General features: G+C 26.3%; 1 protein-coding gene across 1 annotated transcript in view; it reads right to left on the reverse strand.

Annotated features, from left to right (window-relative positions):
- Window positions 1–11,937: 11,937 nt before the first annotated feature.
- LOC113364050 (tumor protein p53-inducible nuclear protein 2) overlaps window positions 11,938–16,594 on the reverse strand; it is a 23,559-nt gene continuing 18,902 nt past the window's right edge. Inside the window, exon 6 of the mRNA XM_026606506.1 lies at window positions 11,938–12,023. Coding sequence (XP_026462291.1) covers window positions 11,971–12,023 — 53 coding nt within the window. The 3' untranslated portion in view covers window positions 11,938–11,970. The remainder of the gene's footprint in view (window positions 12,024–16,594) is intronic.

Consider the following 16,594-nt stretch of genomic DNA (forward strand, 5'->3'; position numbering starts at 1 on the left):
GTCAAAATGTAAAACTTATATGCATAAAAGCAAGATTTTGACGCCAAAAGTAAACAATTTAAGATTACGAAGCGTAAATTTGGTAGAATTAAGATGGACGCATAATAAAGCGGATTATAAGATTGGGATGTATCATAGTAAAAAATCGAGATAAAAAATCTAGATTTATAAAATTTGGACGGATAAAAGTCGAGATTTTGTAGATCAGGACACATCAAAGTGGAAAAAGTTAAGATTAGGTAGCATAATAAAGCAGATTTTAAGATTTGGACGCATAACTATAAAAAATTTAAGATTTTGATGCATAATAATGTAGATTTTAAAATTTGGACTCATGAGAGTGAATATTTTAAGATTTGGATGCAAAAAAGGGAGAATTTTAAGATTTGAGTGCATAATAGAGCAGATTTTGAAATTAGGATGCATAAAAATGAATATTTTAAATATTTTATGAGACAATTGAATATTTTAAAATTAAGTTTTGGACACATAAAAGTGAACATTTTGATATTAAAAAGTATTATATACATAAAAGCAAAGATTTTATGATCTGGAAGCTAAAAGCGAAGAATTTAAGAATAAGAAGAATAAATTAAGGGGTTAGGGGTACTTGGGATTTTTGAAAAATCGATTTTTATTTTTTTGCATTTTCATTAAGGGTAACATCTTGAAAATATTCTCTGAAAATTTCAAGTTGATCCGATGATTAATTTTTGAGTTATTGGACTCTTACCAGAGCGTTGACGCAAGTGGAGAGCTCGATAGTATATACTAAAATCATTCTCCCTCACCTCCTGATGTTTTAACGCTTTCAAACCGATTACGACGATCTCAGCAATGATAATTACTTTCAAGATGTTGTAGTTCAAGATTAAATCCATAATCAGAAAAAATTAAAAACTTCAACCAACTAGTGTAAAAAATATACCTAGAAACCTGAATACTAGTTTACTATCGTACAAATTGCTGAATTCATATACATAATTATTATTATTGATTATGGATACGTAGAACCTAATTGTGGGTAAATTTCCCATTGGTATGATGAAAAATTGGATGCTGCACGTGTGAAAGTGGCAGATCAGCGCCCCAAACCCAACGAGAACACTCAGGAGGCAGAATGCTTTGTAGGCAACAGCAAATGGAAATTTTGGAAACTTGCACAATGACTGATAAACTATTATATGGCCCAGAGATAGATGACTCTGTTTAAGTAATTCAATAATTCGAATTTCTGTATGTAAATCCAATGTGAAACTTTAAACGCGTTTTCTCAAAACTATGTTTCTTGACGCGGTGACCACTGTAACTCGAAAACCACTTAGTAAATTTTAATGAAATTCATACAGCTTTTAGAATACATAATAAGCTCGTGCCTGATCGAAGGATTTTTATTTTTTCAAAAATTTGAATTTTTTAAGACCAATAACTGTTGATTTTTTACCCAAAAATCTAGATTTTTCTTTCTGATGCTGCCATTTGTTAATTTTTGCAAAAAAAGAAAACCTTCGATCGGCCCGGGATAACTATTCATAAAACTATTTTTTTATTTGATTGATTTTAGATGAATCTCTAAGGAGTTATGATGGTCACCGCCAGGACCGTTTTTCGAAACAGGGTCAACAAAAACGGCTATAACTTTGGGAATATTGATTTTTTTTTTCTGAAATTTTTATACATCAAGTCAAAACATTGTATATTAATGCTGTATTAATATTTTTGTAGAAAAACATCGTTTAATAACAAAAAAAAAAATACTGAAAACACTCATTTTTTTCGTGCCTGCAAGTACCCCTAACCCCTTAAGTAGAATTAAGAATTGGGCGCATAATAAAGCAGATTTTAGATTGGGATGTACCATAGTGAAAAATTAAGATAAAAAATCGAGATTTATAAGATTTGGACGCATAAAAATCGTGATTTTCAAGATTAGGACGCATCAAAGTGGAAAAATTAAGGTTTGGGTCGCATAATAGACTGGTTTTTAAGATTTGGACGCATAAAAGTGAATATTTTGAGTTTCTAAAGAGTTAAATTAAATATTTAAAAATTTGGGCTCATTTCAGTGGAGATTTTAAAATTAAGAAGGGTAAATTTGCAAAAATTAAGGTTTTGGACACATAAAAGTTAACATTTTGAAATTAAGAAGTGTTAAATTAGAAATTTCTAAATTTGAATGCATGGCAGTGGTGATTATAAGTTTGGGGAACATCAAAATGGAAATACTTTGGACGCTCTAAGCGAACCAATTTTTGACTAAGAAGCATAAATTTGATAAAATTAAGATTTGGACGCATAATAGGACAGATTTTAAGATTAGAATATATCTTAAAATGAAATAAAAGTGAAAAATTTGGAGATTTAGAAGCAAAATATTGTAAAATGAGGACCTGTAGACATAGTTTAGTTATACCTGTGTTTCTTTTTTATGTCACTCCACACCATTATATGGTCTGCTTGTAGAAGTCTTCGGTATCGCAAAAGAGAGCCTGCACAAGCATCAGTGTAGCCTTCATCACCTACGTGACCGAATACAAAGCCTTCGCAACGAATAAAGTCTAAATTACACACAAGGCTTACTGCTAGTGCTTCTTTATTACCACAAGCTAATATCTAGAAAATAATAAATATATATGTATTAAATAAATAAATATAAATATTATTTATATAATATATATATATATATATATATATATTAGAAATATTTCTATTATTACCTGTACCCCACATGGAGTGTTTGTCGGCAAGCATTTCTTAACTTCTGAACAAACTTTTGTCATTGTAGCGACAGTTTCTGGAGTGAAGCTTTCTGATTTTTGATATGGCACATCATGCATATTTTCAAGCATTATACCATCCTGGTGAAATAATATATAAAGGGGTTTAATAAGCATTCAGTTTTTTTTTTATTCACTAGGGGCTGTGTTTTCATGATGAAGACATTATGAAAGATATTTTTAGAGTTAGATTATTAATATTAACAATTATTTATTTTTGGTAAACAAATTTATCAAAAATGTAATCACCTACTCGTTGGATTTATTTTTATTGTTAATAACAAGTTCTTTTGGTAAAACTTATAAATAAAATGAGATGCAAAAGATAAGATTGATGAGAAGAATTTTTTAACTAATGCGCTTGACAGTCTTTTAAAATTAAATATCTAAAATATTCTTTTAAAATATTATTAACTTTGATATCAATCTCAATAAATGCAGTTTATTGTAATAAGTATTTTTTTACTATCAATTCACTTTAATTCTGTTCATTACATTTATATCAATTATGAAAAATAGATTTTTAACAATCTTCACACTCATAATTTTCTTTAATCTGACAAATATTTATGATGGTTGAGTTGTCTTAAATGATAAAATATTATAATAAATCAATAATTTGAATGATTTTTCTATAAATACTAGCAAAATTGATATAGGATTAATCAAGTTCTATTTTGTTTGTTTTGTTTCATGATTTATAGATTAAAATTAACAAATCAAATGTAGGGTTTCATTGAAGCGTTTAATTTCATGACTTGTATTGAATTAAATTGTGATAATATAATGAATAAAGTTATAAGACTTAAAGGGTCTGGTGCTTCTCGGGGAATAGTGCAGTCAGAATACCAAGAGCATAAACATATTCAGAGATAATCGAAATTATAAGACTTTGATATAAAAATTCTATCTTAACTAACAGAATAAAGGAACTATGTTAAATAGTAAAATCATATTATTTTTCCTTATTTATTTTAACTTAAACTTACTATAAGTAACTTACAATTTTATGTTTAGCATAAAGTTGTGCTTCTTTGCAGGCTTTATCAATGATTTCTTGTACACAGCCATTGTATTTTGGAGTACCTTAATCATAGATAAATAAGCATAATATATTATCTTATGATCTTAATATATTAACTTATGATCTTAATATATGATAACTATAATATGTTTCAGAAGGTGAAAAATATACAATGACGAACAAAAAACATTAACAAGCATTCATCCAGTTAATAAAAGCAAAAAGTAAAACTGAATCTAACTAACGAGTTTTTAGAAAACTAAGACGTATTTCATCATGTGTACTTTTTGTAGTTTTAAGTAGTTTGTATATTTTATACATTGAAGAAGGTAAAAAAATAATATTTGGATGCATAATAGAGCAGATATTGAGATTTGGATGCATGAAACTGAACATTTTAAGTTTCTAAAGCGTTAAATTGGATATTTTAACATTTGGGCTAATCACAGTGGAGACTTCAAGATTAGGAAGTATAAATTTAGATTTAAAATTAAGATTTGGTAGAATAATAGAACAGATTTTAAGATTGGCACACGTAAAATTGTAAGATAACTCTCTTCTCTACTCTTCTTCAGTGAAAACAAATTTACAAAAAGTGGCAAAAGAAAAATATTTAAATTTAACATAAAAAAAATTAAGTACAATTAAAAACAAGTGTTAAAAAATTATACAGGATAAATCTAACATAAAGATATATATTTATTTATTTATTTATTTATAGTGTAAAAATGAAATGAAATAAAATGTGGAAAACATACTAATCATAAGAAGTTTAGGACAAAAGCAGTATTAATAATTATAATTACTTTAACACGTTGATCGCCACGATAATATCAAAAACAATTCACATGGGCTGTGGTAACTTTATAAGATAATTTATTAAAAAATGTATCAATAAAACTTAATGTATCAAAAAAAATTTTTTGCCAAAATTTCTGGACTATTTTTTATGTCTCGTATATATGACTGACATGGCCCTTTTTTCTTTTTCTATCAAATCGAGTATTTCAGACATACAGTATGTCTGACATGGCTCATGCAGAAATCTTTAGCGTCAGACAAATAATAATTAATACACTAAACACAAACGAAATCAAGTCGAAGAACTTTTGTTTGTGTTTATTTTTTTATCTTAGCTTTCTTTCTATTTATTATCTGGATGAATGTCTGCTAAAAAGTTTTTTTGTGTTAACATATTTAACACTATCTGAAAAATTATTACATTATATTAAATTATATTTTTCATTCACAGATTTTTCCACAACTGTTGTTGATCTATAACTAGGAGCCCTAAGAAGATAGGTTTTAGGATTTAAGTGTTAAAATGTTACTATTTTTATACAAAGAATTATAGAAAAAATGTACTCAAATAAAATATATTATTATGTGATACATTTATTAATAGAAACAATTTATTAAAAGAAAGAAATTATTAATAGCAAGCTTCTTATATATCTTCTCATATATCTTCTCCATAAACAACTAGAATTAAGTTTGAGATTGAATCTTTAAATAAATATACATTAATAATTTTAACTGTTATTGAATAATATTTGTAACAATTATGATGTATAGAAAGAATTAAATTTTTAAAGAATAAATTAAATAGAAAAAATTAACTATTAGTTTTATAGAAGAAATTAAATTTTAATATTTTATCGAGTTTAAAAATAAGAGTTGCTTAAATGTACCTGGTAAGGCTCCAACGTGTACCATTCCAACGACTGCACATTTGGTTTGTCCAAAGACTTTTCTAAACTGGTTCATTGTTATTAAAATAACTCTTCTAAATAATAATTATGCAATAATTTTTTTTTTAAATAAAATTATGAAAGTTTTAAGTCATAACAAACTAGTGGAGGATAAAAATTAATTAAATATAAAATTACATGTGTGTATAAGTATTATATATATAGTAAAACCATGTTAAGACCAATACCAAGAGGCTCTGCTAAAAATGCCTCTTAAGCAAAAAAGCGTATTAAGCGGGATATGTTACAATTTATTTCAAAGTGGATTAACTCTTAATGTAGTTGCATATTATTCTTTTAACAAGGTTTCACTATATATACTTGTATATTTATTTATTTATTTTGTGCAAGTGGTGTAATACAGCATTTTATATAAAAAGTTTGTTCTCTAAATATTTGCATGTAAGTATACAATTTATTTCTACATGTACAAAAACACTATGATCTCGATAAATATTATTTTAAATATCACTTTTATCGTATTTTTTAAATAAATATGAATATATATATAATATAAACAATTTATATTTGATTTGCAAGAATTTCAATACCAAAATTATTTATAGGTTATGTTATTAAAACTTAAAAAATACGCCTGATACGTATGAAACCAGATATACAGAGTTTTTGTAAGTATGGTTTACAATTAATTTATATATGGGTAAAGAACAATTTACAACGAAGGTATATATATATATATATATATATATATATATATATATATATATATATATATATATAGTCTTATGAATCATTCAAATTGGATGCTTAGTTCTGGCAAATTTAGCTCCGTATCTCTGAAATGGCTATACCTGCCTTTGCTACCAAATCCGTGGATAAATTTTTTTTGTTTTTTTTTTTTGATATCTTTGAATATTTCATAAAAATAAACGGCAAAATATTTGTTTAAAATCCGTGGATAAATATCTTTAAATATTTTATAAAAATAAAATCCGTGGATAGAGATGTCTTTGAATATTTCATAAAAATAAAACGGCAAAATCTTTGTTAAAAATCGGTAGATAGATATTTTCTTAACATTTACCACGCACCTGTAACAACATAACATTTGTGCAACGTAACAATAACGTAGCATAAACGTATTAATATAATCATTCTTAAATAAAAGTCTTTAAATCTAAATGAATCCATTAGGATATTTATTTTATTTCTTTTCCATTGATAATCAAATTTGGTCTATTACAATTTTTCACTTCGTGCAAAAACAGAAATGTCGCATCCATCTTTCTATAATTATCAATTATTATTAATTATTATTTATTATTATTATTAATTAGTCGTGTTGCAAAAACTCAGTGCATTTATCGTTCTAAAGGATCGACTGTTCAGGTGAAAACTAATTGATTCTGAAAACAACAATGTTGAGATACTAATTTTATGGTTTTATGACAGCAGACGTCCTCGCCACCTGCCCTAAGTAATTGGTAATTGGTTCTCTTGAATTATCTTTAGATTTTATACAAAAAGTCAATTTATTATAATTAATTAATTAATTATATTATTTAAAGTTATTCTTACTTTAGAATCATCATTCTTTTTTCACCTGAATAATCGTATTTCATAGAAATAGCAAAATGTAATATCGTCGACAAAAAATGTCGACAAGAAAATCATTTAATTTTAATTTGTACTGACAACGAGAGAAAAACTAAAGAAGTCCTTTTTGCAAGGGACTCCTCTTTGCGTTTGAATTGTCCAGTGAACCATAAACGTTGAAGTTACGTAATTGGGAAGAAACACTCGGTAACTTACATAAGCACAACGTCGTTGTAAAATATGGAGTCTGCTCATAATTTACAATGTTTCATAAATGTTGCTTACAAAATAACGCGTTAATGGATTGAAGTAATATAACATACGTTACAATTACGTAACTCGGAGAAACATCTGGTAATTTTAATTATTTAGCACAACGTCGTAGTAAAATATGTAGTTTGTCCATAATTTACACTGTTTCATGAATGTTACTTACAAAATAGCGCGCCAATGGATTGAAGTAATATTACATACATTAAAATTACGTAACTCGAAGAAACCATCTTGTAACTTTAGTAAAAACGACATTCTTAAAATAGGTTGTAAATAGGTTACAAATGAAGAAACACCAGGTAACTTTAGTTATATAGCTCAACGTCGTTGTAAAATATGTACTCTGCTCATAATTTACAATGTTTCATAAATGTTACATACAAAATGGCGCGTCAATGGATTGAAGTTACATTACTTACTCAGAGAAAACATCTTGTAACTAAAAACGACATTCTTAAAATAGGATGCAAATAAGTTACAAATAGGCAAATTACTGCTGATAGGTTGAAACCATGAACGTAGAAGTTACGTAACAGGAAAGAAACACGCGGTAACCTTAATTATATAGCACAATGTCGTAAAATATGTAGTCTGATTATAATTTACACTGTTTCATAAATGTTACATACAAAATAGCGCGCCAAGGGATTGAAGTGATAAAACATACGTTAAAATTACGTAATTTGGAGTAACATTTATGTATCTTTAGTTAGGCGTCGTTTTACGTAGATTTTTTTTATAATTGTTGCATACAAAAGGAGTCGCTTGAAATAAATTGAGATCATATTACATACTTCAAAATAACGTAACTCGCAAGTCACATTCTTTAATTATTTAGCATATTTATTAAACGTTGTTACCTGATAATATGTAACATTGGAGATACCTATGTGTTACGTAACAAAAATGAAACAACTGCGTTTTTACCAGAAAAGCAGTTCTAAATTCATTTAAACATTTAGCTTCTTCTGGTTTACAGTACAACGTTATATGTGTTACGTAACACCAACGTGTCGGTTGCATATGTACGTAACAAAAATGAAACAACTGCGTTCTTTCTTATTACCAGGAAAGCAGTCTTAAATTAATTTAAACATTTAGCTTCTTCTGGTTTACAGTATAACGTTATATGCGTTACGTAACACCAACGTGTCTATTACGTATGTACGTATCAAAATTGAAACGATTTCGTATTTTTGTTATTATCAGGAAAGCAGTCTTAAATTCATTTAAACATTTAGCTTCTTCTGGTTTACAGTACAATGTTATATGTGTTACGTAACACCAACGCGTCTGTTACATATGTACGAAACAAAAATGAAACAACTGTATTTTTTGTTATTACCAGGAAATTTCTAGCCTTAACTTCATTTAAACACTTAGCTTCTTCTAGTTTACAGTACAACGTTATATGTGTTACGTAACGTGTCTGTTACATATGTACGTAACAAAAGGAAATTCTTAGTCTTAAAATCATTTACATATTTAGCTTCTTCTGGTTTACAGTACAACGTTATATGTGTTACGTAACACCAACATGTCTGTTACATATGTTACGTAACATCAACCTTTCTTTACTCTTTTGGTTCACTGGGTTGCTAATCAAAAATTGATTAAGTGAGATCATTTGAAATAGATTTTCATAAAAGTAACAAATGTTTTATTTGCAATTATTTTATCGACTGGAAGCCAAAGAAAACACTACAGGTTTTCCAAGTCTTCCCATCAATCGATAAAACTCAACCTCTATTCATCATCCATTTTTTTTTACATCCTAATAGATAAATATATTATTATTATTTCATTGGTACTGGAGTGGTTTAATAATAAATTGATTTTTTTAATTCAAAAGAAAATATCACTGCTTTTGTTGTAATGAATTACAGATTGAATTTGCAAAGTGGAAAATGATAAGAGTTATATTTAATTTAAATAATATAAATAGTACAGTAACTATTTGAACTTCCACTCTGCAAAATTTTTAACGAACTACTAACACACACACAGATACATCAATTAAAATATTTGTGTGTTAAACGTTTTTTTTTTTTGAATAATCCATCAATACGATGAATTTGTTTTTTTTAAATACAATCTAAGACATAATAATATTTCTATATATATAATATATTACATTCAAGTTCTTTTAAAAAAGTTATCGATAGAACCAAAGAAATCAAAATGGTTTCTTTGGATGTATTAAGATTTTTTTTTATTATATATATACATATATATGTATATGTATATTTATATATATAATATATTCATAATTATAATTCATTTGTAATGCCACTCATTTTTTTGTATCGTAAAACATTCTATCGAACAACAATGATTTTGGTTTTGGTTACAAAATGTATATTATACATATATACATATATATTATATATATATATATATATATATATATATATATATATATATATATTGTATGTATATCTTGTATAACATTAAGATTTTATAATTTTATGCAATTTATACAAATGTATAAAATTTCTTTTATTATCGAGAAAAATATTAAATACATCTGAGATAAATCAATTTGAAAATTATTATTAATCAATATAGATAATATATATATATATATATATAGATATATATATATATATATATATATATATATGTAGATCTTGTATATATAATTCGTCTGTACGGGTGTATGATTTGATGCTTCTCCTAAACGGTTATTCGGATTTTGATAATTCCTTTTAGAGTTTGTCAAAGAAAATTTTTAAAATTAATGAACAATAAAACTATAGTAATATTGTAGAAATAAATGGCAAAAATTACAAAAAAACACTTGTCATTGTTTGACATTGAAAACATTTGAACTGCCATCTGCTAGAATTGTCAATTCACTTGAAATTTGAATTTAGTTGAAATTATGAGCTTAGATAATATTAGAATATAATACACAAGAAAAATGTAATGTCTACATTATTATTTCCAAAAAGCATCTGAGATGTGCCACAAATTAAAATAATATAAGATAGAGTCAACAGTATATGATTTGGCAGATAAAATTATATAATTCAGTTTAATAAATAATGCAATTAGTCCAAAATTGCATGTTTTAAACTTATGCATGTCGCATTTTGGTTCACTTCACTAAATTATTTAACAATACAAAAGAATATTTCTACTTTATAAAAAAATGATTCAGAATTGTGTTTCATTTATCAAAAATTCATTTGTTCGACCGTTGGATATGGAATATTTAGCAAGTTGATCTTAGATTGAATAGTGCGCATATGAACTAGATTTTACAAATTAATTCACCTAAGATTTGAACTTAAACAATAATATTTATTAAGTCATTAGTAAGAAAAATGTACTTTAGAAACTTGCCAAAATGCCACTAATATATCGTATGAGATTATGAAAATTATAGACTTAATTATTGAGGCAATTATGTTGTGTGGTAAAATCAAGTTTGATATTGTTCTTTTACTGCAGATACTATATTATTTTTTTCGGAATTTCTTGTATTGCTTATGCTAAGACCATAAATGACAAAGGCAGGACATCAAATAGGATATTAAAAAGTATAGGATAGGATAATAAAAAAATTTGAACTTTTGAATTGTAGACGTGGGTACAGGACCACGTCTGTCGGGTCATCTAGTATATACATAATATAATAATTTCTCCTCGATCCATTAAGTACTGGACAACTGCATAAAATGTATACATCAATTACAATTTTGTAACCAAAATCATTCGTGGTCTCTCACTTATACATTAAACATTAAAAATGTCCCCTTTAATTCAAATTAATATATTCCGGGTCGACATTATAATTTTCAAAACTTAATCTAATAATTTTTTTTTCATTTCGCTCTTTACTAACTAATTTTATTTTAATTTTTTTTGTGACGCTTTCATCTATTCTTTACACTTTTAAAAACACACAATCTAAATTTAATAATTTTTCTGATATAATACATTTTTCTTTTTTCAACTTGAGCTACACTTTTTGTGTGCATTAATAATAATCTTGTTTGTTGATAATTAAAATTTAATTTTTGATTGGAAAATAATATTTGATGTTTGGTGCTCTCGCTAATAATATTTTTAACACTTTTGTTAAATAGTTATAATTTGTATTCCATAATGGTTATTCAAAAGATATTTGCATGATTGTCAAATTAATAAATACTTTTACAAATGTTAAAAACAAATTTCGTGAGTACACCACGCGACAGTGATATGCTATCAAAGGATTCCTGATCCTTCGATAACATTTCACCATCCTTTACCATCTATCCTTAACCTTAGCAGCACTTACGATTATTGTTAGCCCTGGAGTGCCTCTGAGCTTGAGCATGATCAGCCCTACGTCTTCTGGCATTCCTGGTGTTAACCTCTCGAGCTTTATTGCTCCTCTCAAGAGCTCCCCTTTTCAAAGGCTGTCTACCTTTATTGCTCTTCTTTGAATTCTTCTCCTTCTCTTCTCTCTGCATTTGTGCAGTGGGTGAGCCTCGGGCTCCACGTAAGCCCCGAGCTGAACCAGAGTCGTTCGTTGCATTCGTGGAGTCCGTTGGGGCCTCCGTGGGGGCTGGGGAGTCGTCGCGGGTGTTCTCGTCGGTCAACTCGAGGGCTTCGAGGGTCGTGTAGCGACCGCGTTGGTAGACAGACATACTAGGAAAGAATTAAATTGTTATAAGTATTTTTATTTAAATAAAAATAATATTTGTATATGAAATAAATTAAAAATGAATACTAAATTTGCAATTGTCTTTTCAAATCCTTTTCCCAATGATATGTCACCAGTTGGATGAGATTTGCCAGTTGGCAAGTTGCATATTTCTCAAATCAATTAAGATTTGCCAAATCCTGTTCATATGTGTATCATTGAATCTGCCATACATATATACTGTATCTTATATTATTTTAATCTCTGGCACATCTCAGCTGCTTTTTAGCAATAATAATGTAGACATTTCATTTTTCTTACTCATAATCATGAATTTATTATACATATTCTAATATTGTCTAGGGTCATAAGTAAATTGAAATTTTTGGCAGATGACAGTTTTCATTTGTCTTCAATGCCTGACAATGTCTTAAATATTTTCAATGTCAAACAATAACATGTCGTTTTTTGCATTTTTGTCCATTTATTTCTACAATATTACTAAATTTTTATAATCATATGCATCCTAAAAAATTGCCTTAACAAACTTCAGAAAGATTTATCAAAATCCGAATAATCGTTTAGGAGGAGTATATTTACATACATCATGGGTTGGTGATAATGAAGTAAAAATTTAGGGTTGTATGCATTAATTAATTTAATAACAAAAATGATAACAAAATTATTTATTTAATTTGATAAGGTAAAAAAATTATAACAAAAAAATACGTCCAAAAATATATATAAGATGGACTTATAAAAACTGTTTTAACTACATTTTGTAAAAAGCCTGTGAGAATGAATTATCTTTTATAATATCATTATTACCTTGGGTGCTCGATAAGTAAGTTCTCAAGGGGTCCAGTTGCAAGCTCTCCAGGACCTTGTGAAGTAAAGCATGGTGGTGGGGTAACAAACCATGATTCTTCCATAGTCCTCGCAGGGGAACATGAAGCACTTCGAGATTTATCAACCTTTATAAGAATATAAACTATTAAAACCTTTCTTAGATACAGAAGAAATATATTAATGGATAATGGATTTCTTGTGATAAAAAAAACAGTTTTTAAGATTTTATTTAAATTTATTATCTTGGCAGTTCAAATGCTCTCTAGTTGGTAATATTGATATGTTGTAATCAATTTATTATAAATTAGATTCTATTTCTGGGGCTCTATTACACCTAACTTTTTACTAACTTACTTAATAAATCCTTATTTACCTAACTAGTTCTAAATAATACATTGTCATCTACATGACAAATGTCAACAAATGTATTTCTTATATACCTGTCTAAAATTCCTGGACCCATGTTGCTTGTGCGTTGGAAGCACAGGAGGTGGTGAAGAACGCTGCTCACCTTCACTGTCAGTCAATCTTGCTGCAGGAGAGTCGACAGATTCCTCAGAATCAGATGGAAGCTCTAGAATAGACACAGAGGTATTAGAAATCAGAATCGAGAACATAGTTGTTCGTGGACTCAAATCACCATTGATCATAAGTATCAATTGTTGACTGCAATCTACTTTGTATCACCATTGATCATAAGTATCAATTATCAACTACAATCTACTTTTATAGTTCTATTATCCCTGTTACCTTTATCCACGAGCAACCAGTCATCGACTTCAACAGAAGTGATTCTCATAGGCGGGTTTTGGTTCTCAGGTTCATCGACTGGCTGTGCTGCTCCTCCAAGCAAATAAGCTGCTAAACTGTTCAACATTTTCTTCAATTCAATCTAAAATGATGAGGGACACATTAGAATAAATTACTATAGAAAAAGTAGTAAGTAGAAATATAACTATAGTAATATTTTTATAACACTTTATATTAATATGAAACCTGGATATTGTTGCAATTGTATAAAACGAGTTAATTTAGAGATTATATTTAATTTATATAAATTTTATAATTTTTTGTAGTAAACTAATTTATGACATTACGCCATTTTGAATGCAAACTGTAGTAACAATAATAAGTAATTAAAATAAATTTATTATTATTATGTACGTACCAATATGTTTTTTTTACTGATTTTGATTTATGCGCACATATTTAATATATTAACAATAACAAATAACTATTACTAATAATAATAAATTTTGCTAAAACACCAAAAGCATTATATCGCGTTTTTTCTGCACACCATTTTTGAACTGCTCTGAACTTTGCAACGATTATGGTATTTGACATATTTTTTATTTTTTTTTAAATATTAATTTAAAGCAATTAATTTTAACTTTAATTATTTTTATTTAAATAATACCATAAATTAATCAATAATAACTTAATATTAATTAATTACAATGTTTAAAAATATAAATAAACTAAATATTTTGCAGACAACTTCATGCTGCTTTTTTGACAGTTTCAAATTTGTAATGAAGGATGAAAGATATTAATAAATAAATAAAATTTTGTTGCACAAAATATTAATAAGTAAAGTGAATATATAATATTTATTTAAATATAATAATATAATTTATTTAAATATAATAAAATAATATACTTATGCTTGTCTACAATAAATATATTAGAATTATTATATTTAATTATGTTTATTTGTTTTGCAATATCATAATATATTTATTTCATATAACTTTGCAAACTTTTTTTCAATATTTATTAATTTTATTATTTGTTTTTAGTGAAGATTTATTCTTTTACAATATAATGGAAACCCATCCAAGATAGTGCCAAAAATTAAGGTTCGAACAATCAAATTGTCATTATATGATATCGAAAAGTATAATAACACATAAACAATAACCATTGATATATAAAAGATCATAAAAAGGTATATTAAAATATTTTTTTATATGTATAATTTATATAATTTGAATTTTAGGATTTGATTATTGACATATGTTATGTCTATCGAATTATTTAATGTTGTCTATTTCATTTGGATACATCGATATGTAATAGAAAGTTATATATATATATATATATATATATATATATATATATATATATATTTGAATAATGTCATATTATTAAAATAATTAATTTAATTTATATTTCAGGATTTAAATGCTGATACCACGATGAATGATGTGATGTCTATCGAAGAATTTAACTCTACCTATTCCAATAGATTCCTCTAATTCACAATAAAATATAAAAAGGTATTGATATACTTGGTTTATTTATATATTATCTGAGAGGTATTGTTATACTTGGTTTATTCAACTACTATGATGTTTAGTGGTATCTATCACATAATTAAATTCCATCAATATGCTGTTTCTTATAAATATCAATTTGTCGAATGACTAATAACAAATTTAACTAATAGTTTTTTAACTGCTAGTTTATAAGAGTTGAAACCTAGAATTCATAATTAACATTTGCCTGAGAACATTTTTATTTAAGAATCATTTCGGATTATGGATTCATATTCATTTCATATTGTTTCATATTAGAATGATGTCTATAGAAGAATTCAACTCTATCTATTCTTTACCTCAATATAAAAAATAAAAAGGTATTGATATACTTGGTTTATTTGTATATTCATAGAATAATAATGTAATTTGTATTTCAGCATTTGAATATTGATGGTACTATAATATTTTGTGATGTCTATCACATAATTCTATTCCATCATATACAATTCTTCATAATGTCAATTAGTCAGAGGATTAATAACGAATTTAACTAATCGTTTTTTAACTGCTATTTTATAAAGTTAAAACAAAGAATCCATAATAATTAGCATTTGCCCGAAGACATTTTAGTAAATAAAACATTTCATATAATGAACAAACTATTATGGTACTTTTATATATATTTAATTATATGTACCATCAATATCTGCATTAGGATGATGATTAATAGACTTTTAATTGGTTTGTATAACTAATGCAATATTAAAATTAATAATTTATATTATATACAGCTTTTTATGTTTCAGGATCTAAAGAAGTAGCTACTAAAACATATAAAAATACTATGGTCTAATATATTACTTCAAATAGCAAGCATTGCTACAAAATAATGCAAAATAGTCAATTAAATTATGTAAATTTTAAAATTAACATTGTATAATAATATTATAAATTGATGTTGTGAATATATAAATATTATATTTAAGCATTAAACTGCTATAGTTATATGTATCAATTTTGAAACAATGTTAAATGAAACAATTATTTTAAATTAATTGAAAAGTATTAAAAATTTTATGTGCTCTATTATTATACTAAACATATGATATTTTTTTTTGTAAATCAAAGCATTTTGGAGTTTGATGAAGATAATCAAATCAGAGTCGAAGCAAGTTACCTTAGACCAACTTCCAAAAGTTTGCAAAAAGAAAATAAAGTAGTTTTTAAGTGTATTTATACCTATGTGAAATAAATGTACAAATGTTTACTGTACTTTTATAGAATATTGTTCTGAATTTGAAATAATTCAAATTATTGTCCTAAACAAATGTAAAACTGTATTGACTAGTTTATCAATGTTATCTCTACCTAACATCTTGTATATATGCTTTATAGATTTATTTTTGTATAAATAAAGTTGCCATTGCAAATCTTATTCATTTTGGAGATTGAAAGTCATTGTA

Source organism: Ctenocephalides felis, unplaced genomic scaffold (assembly GCF_003426905.1).
Source record: "Ctenocephalides felis isolate EL2017-DRISC unplaced genomic scaffold, ASM342690v1 CF-g0.4_SCAFFOLD_00845, whole genome shotgun sequence".
Classification (NCBI taxonomy): domain Eukaryota; kingdom Metazoa; phylum Arthropoda; class Insecta; order Siphonaptera; family Pulicidae; genus Ctenocephalides; species Ctenocephalides felis.